Source organism: Mangifera indica, chromosome 7 (genome assembly GCF_011075055.1).
Source record: "Mangifera indica cultivar Alphonso chromosome 7, CATAS_Mindica_2.1, whole genome shotgun sequence".
NCBI classification, from domain to species: Eukaryota; Viridiplantae; Streptophyta; class Magnoliopsida; order Sapindales; family Anacardiaceae; genus Mangifera; species Mangifera indica.
The window spans coordinates 12,026,038-12,038,908 of record NC_058143.1 but is presented as its reverse complement, the minus strand read 5'-3'; the positions used below and the strand labels follow the sequence as shown (position 1 = coordinate 12,038,908).

At 33.2% G+C, this 12,871-nt stretch overlaps 1 protein-coding gene across 1 annotated transcript; it reads right to left on the bottom strand.

The window, feature by feature from the left end:
• Window positions 1-7,770: 7,770 nt before the first annotated feature.
• Window positions 7,771-11,748, bottom strand: LOC123220352 (ankyrin repeat-containing protein ITN1-like). The gene is made up of 7 exons (XM_044642545.1): window positions 11,676-11,748; window positions 9,923-10,610; window positions 9,673-9,825; window positions 9,502-9,561; window positions 8,914-9,401; window positions 8,707-8,832; window positions 7,771-8,626 (listed from the first exon to the last, which is right to left on the bottom strand). The coding sequence occupies exons 1-7, from the start codon at window positions 11,703-11,705 to the stop codon at window positions 7,982-7,984; spliced, it is 2,190 nt and encodes a 729-aa protein (XP_044498480.1). The 5' UTR covers window positions 11,706-11,748; the 3' UTR covers window positions 7,771-7,981.
• Window positions 11,749-12,871: the final 1,123 nt, after the last annotated feature.

The window sequence follows — 12,871 nt, the reverse complement described above, 5'->3', positions numbered from 1 at the left end:
TCATGACATCAAGAGAGAGCTTCCTTTCTTGATAAGCACATGTATATAACTCAGCCATATGAACATTGGATCAAAAGTCTATGCTTTAAATTCCAATGTATAATTTAAGTCAAATTCTACTTTAAAATAGGAATAAAAGATATTAGATATGGCTAAGATGACACTTGAAAATGGGACCAGGAATGGGCATTCTAAGGCTAGCGGGCAATAAAATTGTTTGGCTAGCTTATTCTTGATTATACATGCATAAGAATGCCAGCTAATAAAATCTCAACTATCTTTGTGATGAACAATGATTAAGCAGATCCATGTATTTAGACAAGGATATATGTGTGAATTAGACACTTATCGACCTCAACTTATATAAATCCCTCAGACTAGGAGCTTAGTCTTTTTATCATTAACATTCTTTTTAGACAATTGACCATCGATCGGAAGCTGCTTTATATGCAAGAGGACCTGCTTGGTCAACAATGGAACTTTATCCAAAAGTTGGCTTCTAGAGCAGTGGAGGCTTTATGACATGTCGATTATTAGACAATCTACAATATATGATGAGCAAATTTTTCTCAAATGAAGCATACATAAGAAATTGCATTAGTGCAAATATGCTAACAAGAGAAAATGCAACAATATACATGACAGCGGTGGCCCAATGTGGCTTTTCTGAACCAACTATAGGCAATATTGTTGTCATTAATGCAATCATTATTGTAGCCAATGAAATGATGAGTAAGGTGAGCCTATTGAGAGTCTGTCAGGAAGTGCATCGTGGAATTCTTTATATTGATAAGGCAAAGTGAGGATGGACAAGAACATTACAACCGAGGTCAATGAGCAAGCCAAAGCAGTAATGTCCATGACTATGAAAACCATGAAAAGAATGCTTCTAAGGAAAATTGGATACCTTTTTCCATTGGAACCTCTAGGCACAGTGTACATAACTGCGAAGACCACTGTGAAGTGTCACTATATCTTACATGCACACTTGAACTGAACTGTACTATATGACTAATGTTCTTTGGCGCTAACTGTATGATACATTTAATAAGTGTCTATTTCTCATAGAGCCTTATTGTTTTCAAATATCTTCCCACTTACACACAAAGCTAATGGTTATCTAAGTGTATATTATTTTTCTTAAACTTCCACTACTTTCGACCTGGATTTGACTCGATTGGGGTCTATGCCACCTCTCAAACAGTTGAGCACCTTAACTTTCGCTATTTGTCCTAACTTGCCTTGCTAAGCCCTTTCTTTTCTCTTTCCCTCTTCAAACATAACCTAGGGGTAAAATAATCATTTCCTTACTCTACTAGAGATATAGGGTCATTTAACGCCCTGATCTCCTCGTGCTCCTCACATAAGCCTTACATAGATGTGTACTCTATTAGAGATGGACATCCCTCTAATTTTTTATTATGATCAACCTTGCGTTGACCACTGCTAATGTTATAACCAAACATGATTGTTCTTTCACTTGACATGATCATTCACTTTTAGGGAGACCACACACGGACATGTGTCTCATACCATATGACTATATAAAATATTTCCTCAAAATGAATGCATAATTGATCTTGTAAAGTTTTTTTCTACAAGAGGATACACAGGCGTGTGGCTATTTCACACAATTGTGTATCGCAAACTATGATTTTCTTATCTACTGGTTTAACGTTTTTCTAGCATTGTAAAGTTAGTACAATATCATTATAATATAACTGAAAGTATATATAAGGTCATTCTTTGAGTTATAATTACACAATTGGTAATCATATTCTTACAAGCATCCATGCTCATTAAAAAATAAGGCTATAGTTTCTAAATTAATTTTAAAAATAATCTCAACGGCATTTACAAAACAAACTAGTACAAACGCCATAAAAAACCTCAAGTATAATCCCATGATACTCCTTGGAATTCATAGACATATAATAATTCAACAGCCTTCAAAGAAATTTGACTTCTTCAATTCGGTTTGCCAATATCTTCTCAACCATGGAAGCTTTGAATTCTTCTCTCGGATCATAAGAGGACTCTTCTATAGCTACCATGCAATAAATTTAGTGATCCCTTCACTGTCTCTTTGCTTTCTTCTCTCTTTGTGTCTTGCCTCTTGCCTTTCTCTACTCATGGGTTTGTGTTCACAAAATATTGTATCAAGGAAGGAAGCTCTCTCTTGATGCCATGAATCCGCCCAATAAGTTTCTAGTTCCCTTGTATGAATATCACTTTTCTCTTGGATTTGTGTAATAATTCTCGGGTTTGAATGACTCAAAAACATGATTGTATGATTTGGTACTATTAATTAATTATTCAGTTGGCGAATAGAAATTGAAATATATATGTAGAAATTATACAAGCCTCTAATACTGAATTCAATAAAAGTTTCTGAAGTAAAGAAATGATAAAAATTAATATATGAAGAGAATTAATATTTGGAAAATAAGCTAAAAATCTTATTGAAGCATGGTAAAAATAGATTAAATGTTTTGAATTTATAGACTCAACATAACATACCATCTAAAAGACACCCACCGTTTGCATAAAATTATATTAAAACAGACTAAAATATTCTTTTATTTGACTCTTATACTTAACTTGGTCAAACCCAAAATAATAGAAACAGAATTTGCTCTCATTTGTAATATCTATTGGATTAGAGACATATTATCGTCCTTTGTTTAACCTTAAAGCAACTTATATAAATCCCTCAGATTGGGGAGCCTAGGCTTGTTATGATGACAATTAACTTCATTTTGTAACATCCCTGGTCCAATAACCAGACCCACTATCAAGATATTGTCTACTTTGAACACACAGTCCATCATGAATTTGCTTATGGGCTTTGCAACTCAAAACGTGTCTTAATAGTTAAGGAGCTCACATGTTATTAAGATGTCTTAGAGCAACTTATATAAATCCCTCAGATTGGGGAGCCTAGGCTTGTTATGATGACAATTAACTTCGTTCTGAAGTTGCTATGTGTAGTGGAGGCTTTGTGACATGCAAAGTCTTAGACAAATTATGATACAACTTTGAGTAAAGTTTTCTCAAATGCAACATAAATAAGAAATTGTGTGAGTGTAAAAATGCTAAGAGAAAAAAATGTAGTAGCATAAATGATAGTGGTGGTCCAACTTAAGTTACAATTTGATAGCTTAATATGAGTTCAAAGGCTTGTTGAAACTCTTCTATTTTTTAAGTTTTTTCTTATTTTTTATGGTTTTTAATTATTATCTATTTTTTTTTACAATTTAATATAATTTATAATGTTAATATTCATCATTCAGTCAAATTAAACTAAAATTTCATATTTTAATTTTAAATATAATTTGAGTAAGTTTTTATTTAAATTTAATTTGATTTAAATCCATGCCACACTACCTAACTAGCAGGATATTCTATTGTCCAATCAGAAAAGAAAATTCTAGACCTTAATTTTTTTCTCACACAACACAAGCAACATGACTATGTTGTTACATTACTAACTAATTCTGAATAAAATACAAATCGTTCCTTACCTCACATCTCGATTTAACATCCACATGTCAATAACCCAATTCATTTGGACTCCCCCCTTCTAAAACCAATATTGCCCTCACAATCTCAAGAAACAAAAATATTGAATCTAAGACGAAGTCCTGATCTCAAAGTTTCATCCAGACCACATTGGGAAATTACAAAGGCCAAAAGAATTATGTCCACCCAAAGTTTAGTGTAAATTTACTTATATCGGTTAATTTTTTAAAATTTATTTATTTATTAAATTTTATTATTATTATCAAAATAAAATTATTATTTAAAAATTTTATTAAAAGATTACTCTTAAATTTTAAAATTTTCATTTCTATCTCATAATTTTATATTTCTCAAATTTAAAAACTGATTTTTCCTCTCTCAAATTGAGAATTATAAACTCTCATCTTTTCCTTATATACATCCCCCAAACTTTTAGTTTTTAGATCTTTATCTCTGATAACAATTTGTCATCTCTGATTGTCAACTCTCTTCCTCCTGATCACTTTCCCTTCTTTCTCTAATTGTTTTTGTAGGAGACGAAAAAGGTTAAAGAGGAAACAGAGAGTGATCAAAAGGGAGGGAGAAAGCAAGAGGGAAAGAGCAAAATGTTAGATATGGCGAATGGTTCTCAAAGATAAGCAGAAAAAAACTATAAGGAAAAAATGAGCACTTTTCAAAAATGAAGAAAAAATGTTAAAATTTTAAATTAAGAAATGTAATAAAATTTTAATTTTTTAAATATTTTTAATTAAATAATTTTATCTTTGATAATAATAATAAAATTTATCAGATGATTGGGTTTTTAAAAATAATAAAACTATGTATACTTATTTTTGGTATACAATTTATATACACAGATGAGGTGTTATCATGTGATTGGATGTTTCCTTATCATATGATGACACATATTTTAAAATTATCTAATTACATAATGACACATCACTGTATACATAAATTGTATACAAAAAATGGGTACATATAGCATTGCACTTTTAAAAACAATAAAACTATGTATAACCATTTTTGGTACACAATTTGTGTACATAGATAAGATGTTATCATATGATTGGATATTTTTTTATCATATAATGACATATTTTAAAATCACCTAATAACATGATGATACATTATTATGTACCAAAAATAGGTACACGTATCATTGTTATTTTAAAAATTAACTAATGTAACTTTACACTTACGCAAAACCTCGGGTGGGACCTACATTTTGGCCTATTACAAAACCTAGTGCCCTTGTTGTCTCTGGCCCGCCGCCTGCTCATCTATTTTCAGACTTCTCATCGTAATGGACAAACTGAAGAGTGAATGGCTTTACTCTCTCAACTCACTCAATTCCCATGCAAAACCCTTTCTTTAATGCCACCTCATCAGCATCTCATTACTGTGAAGCCTTCGATTCTTCCTCTGAACTCGGCCAAGATTTCGCAGAGAATCACTAAGAAGTAGCTGAAAGCAAGACCGGTGGTCGTGGCTTGGGCCGTGGACGATGACGAATGGTGTCCCGATAAGGAGGACGAAGCTACCGCCGTGGCCATAATAGAGGAGGAGAAGCCCATAGACGTGACGGAGATTAATAACTTGAAGAAGGCGTTAAATGATTCGTTCTATAGGACCGATCGTGGGTTGACGGCGACTAGCGAAACGAGAACGGAGATTGTAGAGCTTATCAGACAGCTTGAAGCTAAGAATCCGACTCCCGCACCAACTGAGGCGTTAACTTTGCTTAACAGCAAATGGATTCTTGCGTAAGTCTTTGTTTCCCTTTTATGGTTTGTGGGAAAATTATGGCGAAGGGATTGAATTTGGGTATTTTAAATATCGGGTATTTTTATGGTTTGCTAGCGCTTGATTTGATTTGAATCTTTGATTTATTTAGGATGATATATCATATAATCTGTTATTTGAAATTGGGCAGTCAAGTTTTAGTGGTTTGAATAAAATGTAAAGTTAAATTATTTCATAGTTTAGTTTGAGTTATTGCAGGTCAAGCGTCAGATGGTTTTTTGGGATTGGAGACAATATAAACTGGTCCTTGATTAGACTTGGATATTCACCCTATCTTCTATTGTTGAGTAAAATTGAATTCGAATTTAACTGTAATAATAATATAGTTGAGTAAAAATGGATCAAAACTCTTTTGTTGTAACCGAATTTAACTCTTCTCAGCTCACGAATTTAGTCAGCTCAACATTCTCAAGTTTAACTCTAAGTTTGAGTACAAAATCAATCGTTAGATTCGAACTCACTAAAACTACACTTGTTTTGAGCCATTCAAGTCAAATTGATAATCAAACTTGAATCAATTTGGCTCGATTCTATCCCCAACCCTATCTAAGAAACTGACTTTCAAAATGTGTGGCCATTGGCTACAAACTCCATTAATAACAATGCCAAATATGAAGTCCGAAGTCCCAAGGGTGTCAAGGTTGGGCCTTTGCCATCTCTGAATGCATTCGACATTTGTAAGTCTGAGTTCATCTCTAATAATATAGTTGAGTCAAAATGGATCAAAACTCTTTTGTTGTAACCGAATTAAACTCTTCTAAGCTCACGAATTTAGTGAGCTCAATGTCCTCAAGTTTAAATCTGAGTTTGAGTACAAAATAAATCATTAGGTTCGAACTCACCAAAACTATACTTGTTTTGAGCCATTCAAGTCAAATTGATAATCGAGTTTGAATCAATTCAGCTCGATTCTATCCCCAACCGTATCTAAGAAACTGACTTTCAAAATGTGTGGCCATTGGCTACAACCTCCATTAATAACAATGCCAAATATGAACTCCGAAGTCCCAAGGGTGTCAAGGTTGGGCCTTTGCCATCTCTAAATGCATTCGACATTTGTAAGTCTGGGTTCATCTCTAATAATATAGTTGAGTCAAAATGTATCAAAACTCTTTTGTTGTAACCGAATTAAACTCTTCTAAGCTCACAAATTTAGTGAGCTCAATGTCCTCAAGTTTAAATCTGAGTTTGAGTACAAAATCAATCATTAGGTTCGAACTCACCAAAACTATACTTGTTTTGAGCCATTCAAGTCAAATTGATAATCGAGTTTGAATCAATTCAGCTCGATTCTATCCCCAACCGTATCTAAGAAACTGACTTTCAAAATGTGTGGCCATTGGCTACAACCTCCATTAATAACCATGCCAAATATGAAGTTCGAAGTCCCAAGGGTGTCAAGGTTGGGCCTTTGCCATCTCTGAATGCATTTGACATTTGTAAGTCTGGGTTCATCTCTAATTGGCCATTTCATTTCTCTGTGTTTACATCAAGTTTGAAGAAGGCATCATCGGGACTCCTCAGATATCAGACTCCAAAGTTTTACCTAACAACGATATCAAAATCCATGGTTTTACTTGATGAAGGCGAATTTCTGGGATAAAAGATTCACCTTTCCCCATTGAAAGGCTTGTTTACTTCAGTCCAAGATGCAGCTTCATCTCAGTCTCTAGTAGCAATGTGCAGTCTTGGTTACTAACAACATACCAGGATGAACAGCTTCATATTTCCAGGGAGACGCAGGCACTGTGTTTTTGTTCATCAAGGGAGCTCTCTCTTGACGCCATGAGCCTACCTAATAAGTTCATTTATAGGAGGCGTTTGATTTAAATGATGTTTTATTAGTAAAATAGAGAGATTATCTTGAAGATAGATTATTGAGAAGATTACTGTATATAAATGATTACTACATTTGATAAAATTTGATAAAAATGAATAGTATAAATAATTAATTTATTTGGTTAATGGTAATAAAAGAATATTAGTAAATTATTTTACTTAAATGTCCTTTAATATAATTATTTTTAAATATTTTTTATATTATTTGTTATATTAATTAAAAATAAATTTATTTTTGTCTTAAAATATTCATAAATAATAATATAATTATAATAAAATCAAGATTACTTTGATAATCTTTTAATACTTAAGGTAAATGTGGTAATTATTACATATCACGTTAGTATTGATAATAAAATATTACTGTAATATTTTATTACTGTAATGTAAATAATAAAAAATGGATTACTTTTTTTTATTTAATTACAAAAGATGGCCGATGTCAACATAATTTATTTAATTAGCACCCAAATGGATGCTTTAATGGAATGGGTCCAAATATAGGAAAGCGTGTTATTACGCTTTCAAAGCTTTTATGTTATAATTTTAAGTATCTCACAAAAGAAAAAAATTAGTGTAATATAAATGTTATTTCTAGGTGATTAGTGTAATAGAAATTTTAACAGAACAAGAGTAAAATACTCTGTTATTTGACACTCACTCTTGACTTGAGTCACACTAGCTTGTAATATCTTGCACACTTATCAGCCTCAACTAATATAAATCTCAGACTGGGAGCTTGGGCTTATTATCGTTAACACTCTCCTCAGACAATTGACCATCGTTCTTAAGATGCTTTGTGTGCGATTCGGTTTGTTTAGGAGCTGCTTGGTCTGCCCTGTCTGGAAGCTGACTTCTTGGGCCGTGGAGACTTTGTGACACGCCAATTCTTAGACAATCTATGATACAACTTGAGCAAAGTTTTCTCAAATGCAGCATACATGGGAAAACGCGTGAGTGCAAATATGCTGACAGGAAGAAATGCAGCAGTATAAATGAGAGTGGTGGTCCAATGTGGCTTTTCCGAACGAATTATGAGCAATAATGTTGCTGCGAATGCAATCATTGTTGTAGTCAATGAAATGAAGAGCAAGGCGAAGCCTATTGTGAGTGTGTTGGGGAGTTTGCAGTGGAATTCATGATACGTATAAGGCGATGTGAGGATGGACAAGAACATCACAACGGAGGTTAAGGAGCAGGCCAAAGCAACAACGTCCATGACTGTGAAAAGCAAGAAGAGAGTGCTGTTGAGGAAAACTGGATGCCCCTGTTCATTAGAACCTCCAGGCACAGTGTACGCAGCTGCAAAGACCACTGTAGCAACGAGAACAGCCACTACAGAGCAAGACTCAGAAGTTTCTTTTATCCATTTCTGTGCTTCCCCGAGTAGTTTATTGTGCGTCGAATCGAATCTCTCTCTGCAAAACATGACGTAGTGGGGGGGCGCGATCTCCTCTACACTCTGCATATATAGAAACTAACTTACATATAAACACGTTTATTAGGTAAAAATCTTGCAGAAGAAAGAGCTAGGGGGCTTACTTTGTACCACTTCAGCTCTTCCTGGAGTTGGTATACAGGTCCTTCTGGGTGACGCTCTGCAGTCTCTGGCTCCATGTCTGCAGCATGGTGTAAAATGGTGTAGGCATTTGTGTCAACCTTTACACACTGCATATATGGAAACATAACTTACATATAAACACGTTTATTAGGTAAAAATCTTGTAGAAGAAAGAGATAGGGGGCTTACCTTGTACCACTTTATCTCATCCCGGATTTGGTATACAGGTCCTGCTGGGTGACCGTTTGTAGTCTTTGGCTTCATGTCTGCAGCATGGTGTAAAATGGTGCAGCCATTTTTGTCAACCTTTCCGACTAACCTTGTCATTTGCATTTTCATATTTTTCACATGATTGAAGATATCCTCTTGACGGTGCTTAATTGCCAGATGCAGTATGTTCTGATCCAGGTCATTGCAATGCTCAACCAGCTGGGGACATATTTTTAGTATCTTGTTCACAATTTCTACTATTCCTTTTTCAGTCGCCAGGAATAACGGGATTGGCTTATAATCTCCTTCTGAAAACTGGTCTTTATCAAACGGAATGATTTCATCCCAAGAAGAATATTTTTTTATCAGTGTCTCCGCTAGTTTGAGAGCAAGTTTATGCTTTCTCTTTTCTTCCAAGATGTCACTCCTTACTAGTGCACAGATTTTTCCCGGTAATTTAAGCCACCCTGTTCGTGTTTAGCAGAAAAGAAGGTGCTCAATGAAAAAAAGTGATGAAGAGAGAAATTATGTAGAATATCCCTCAAGCGAACAAAAGGAAATTTTTACCTTTGGAAATTTTTGTAGTAGCTTTTTCATCATCATCTGCATCATCACCGATTGGAAGGCCTATAAATTTTAGGAATTAATGAATAAGATGTATACAAAAGGTCCTTTTAACATATCCTTATGCGTACACTATCTTTAATAGAATTATGGAAAGGTGAAAAATATACTTACAGGAATATATGACTCTGTGGATCCATGTGCCAAATTGATATCCACTTTCGAAAGCTGAGGGCATGTTTGCTAGTAGGTGAAGAGAGGTCCAGCCTTTTAGGTCCTTGATTTCTGCTAGCGATTCATCCAGATTCAGTAAATATAGAGCCGTTTCTGAGAAAATTTGAAAAGAAAGCACATCAAATATCAGTTGAATATATATTTCATCTCAAAGCAAAGGTAAAGAAGCTAGGTGAGTAGAGATAGAGACCAAAATGGTGGCCTGTGATGGCAACGTGCAGAATGGAGGCATCAGGCTCTGGCTCTGATATCATTTCACCTTGAATGGCACCAGGCAGTTCATTGGAGGCTTTAGGTTTGGGCTTTACCTTCATGTTTTGGCGGTGAATATTTTTAAGCTTAGAATATTCTTCTTCAGTCCTTCCTTTTTCTTCTTGGTATATTAATCTTTTGTGAGATTCTAATGATTTTTCAGCTAAAAACTTCACCACTTTTGTTCTCCCAAATGCAGCAGCAAGAAAAAGCGGGGTTTCGCCATCCCCATTCACAGCCTCTTGGAGCTCTTCCTCAGTTGAATCTTCAATATCTTCCGCGATGAGCCTGCGATGATGAGTGACCAAAGCCTCTACGGCCTCCAGGTTCCCATTTAATGCAGCCTCATGAAGAGGCGTGTTCCCGCAGCGATTTTTTTCTAAATAGCCATGCCTTACCATAGAATGTTCTTTGGAAATTCGAAGTAAAGATTGAAGCGGATCTTTGCTTTTGCTGAACACTGCCAAGTGAAAGCCATTGTCCCTTGAGGCCGTTACAGGAAGTGATAGCGAATTAACATTTGTCATGTAGAAGTCCTTCAGATATTCCCAATCATCCTTCAGGGCTGCCCAATAAGGCCAATGCAAAGCACTTTCACTGCCCAACTCGTTTCCTCTGCTCATTTGCTTCCCGTAGATGCAGACAAAAAAAGAAATTAATGAAAGATCGATTGACCTTAAAAAAATCGTTTTAAATAACGTCTTAGAAAAAAGAATCTTAGCATTGCACGCTATGTTATTAAAAATTTTAGCAAAATTAAATAGATATAAATATAATAACCCAACTTTGATTATTTAATTAGGTATTTAGTCATATGTGATTTTATCCTCAATATAAAATCATAAAATCTCATAATAATAATTATTTGGATACTCAATTAGATATTTAAAACTTGATATATATAGTTTTATTATAATAAGTATTGACCTATTAATTTTTTTATTGAAATAAGAGAAATTTTATATTTTTTTATTAAAGAAATTGAACATTCATATTTTTCTATTAAAATGATCAAACTTTATGTATATCTTAATAAAGATATCAAACAAACATAATTAGTATTATTTATTTTGGTTTGTTTTAAAAACAAAATGATTAATTTGGTATCATTAATTAAAAAAATAATGAAATTTAATTATTTTAATAATAAAATTTGATAATTTAAATAATAAAATTTAAAACTTTATTTTTTTAATAAAAAAATATATAATTTGGTATATTGTTGTTGAATACCTCTAAATAGCGTTATCCTATAATTATATACATTCTCGTCTATATATATACTCATCTACATGCCTCTTTTTAGTGCTTTAATGTTTAAAAAGAAAAGGCAACACCAATGTGTAGCTTTTTACATCAATATATATATATACATACACACCCATTAAAAAAAAAAAAGCAATGCCAATGTGACTTCTAGTCATTTTTTAAGGGAGAAACTAAACTTTATTATTTTTTATTTCAAGTATCAAACTAATATTCTTACTTTTAAAATATAATAAACAATATTAATTATGTTTGTTTGTTTGATATATGCAATCAAAAATACTAAAAATTTAGTTTTTTCTATCAGAAAAATCTGAAGATTCAATTTCATTAATAAAAAAATATATAATTTGATATATTCATAAAAAGAGTTAATAATATATTAAAAAGTTACAAATATGAAATAGAGAGTTTTGTAATCTCACTTGAATACTCCAATCGTTGAAGTGCTTCATCTGCTAAAGAAAGATACTAATCAAACTTACAGTTAAGAGAGTAAGAACTATAAATGGTACTCTCTAAAATATGTATTGTGTGTTTTTATATACAGAAAATCCTTGTGAATGATACTTAACCAAAAAAAAAAGGTGTCCTTACTTAGCTTAAATAATTGGCAACGTTGATTCGCACAGACAACAAGAATATATTAAATGTACCACAAAGTCATGCTTGGTGGGAATGCAGTAAATGATTCGGTCGCTTCCCACATGTGAATATAATTTTCCCACCCAGCAAAGAAAGGCCAAAGGACTATATCTCACACAAAATATGCTGTTTTTTCAAAGTTTTTCCCGGTAATTATAAAAATCTCATTTACTTACTTATGAGTGATTAAAATTAACTGAATTGATTAGTTATATCATTTCCCCCCTAAACCCTACAAACTAACATTTTTTTCTCAATCTAAGTTTTTAAAAACATTATTTTCCCCCTAAGGTTTTCAATTTTTTAGATTCAATTTTTCAGTAATGTTTCTTCCTCTCCGGTGACCTCCAAATGATATCTCTTCCTCTCTGGTGCAATCTCCTTCCTACGGTCCTCCTCAACATTTTCATCTTTGAACGAAGACGAGAGTCGTCTTCCTCGACAACGACATCGAAGAGGACCGTCGGAAGGAGGCACACCGAAGAGGAAGAGACATCGCCTTGAGGTCGTTGGAGAGGAAGAGATGTTGCCGAAAAATTGAATCTGAAAAATTGAAAACTTTAAGAGGGAAAATACTATTTTTAAAAACTTAGATTGGAAAAAATTGTTAATTTTTAAGATTCGGAGAAAAAGTAAAATAAAATTTAAGTTTATTTTTTAATATTACAGATAAAATGATAATTTTATCTTTAAAATCATTAATTTTAATAATTAATAAGTGAATACATAGAATTTTTAAAATTAACGAAGAGAAACTTAAGAAAATAAGATACTTTCATTGGGAAATAGTCCTTTGGTTGCAAAGAAGTAAGCCATTTGGGCAGGCAATATTGACTTTGGGTGGCCTGCATTAAATGGCCTTGGAAAATCACTGTATCTCATTGACTGGAGGGGCGGCAAGAGTTTCTATAAATACACCCTCCTCTCTTCATTTGTAACATACACACACCTAATAAGATTTTCATCCAAGCCTCCC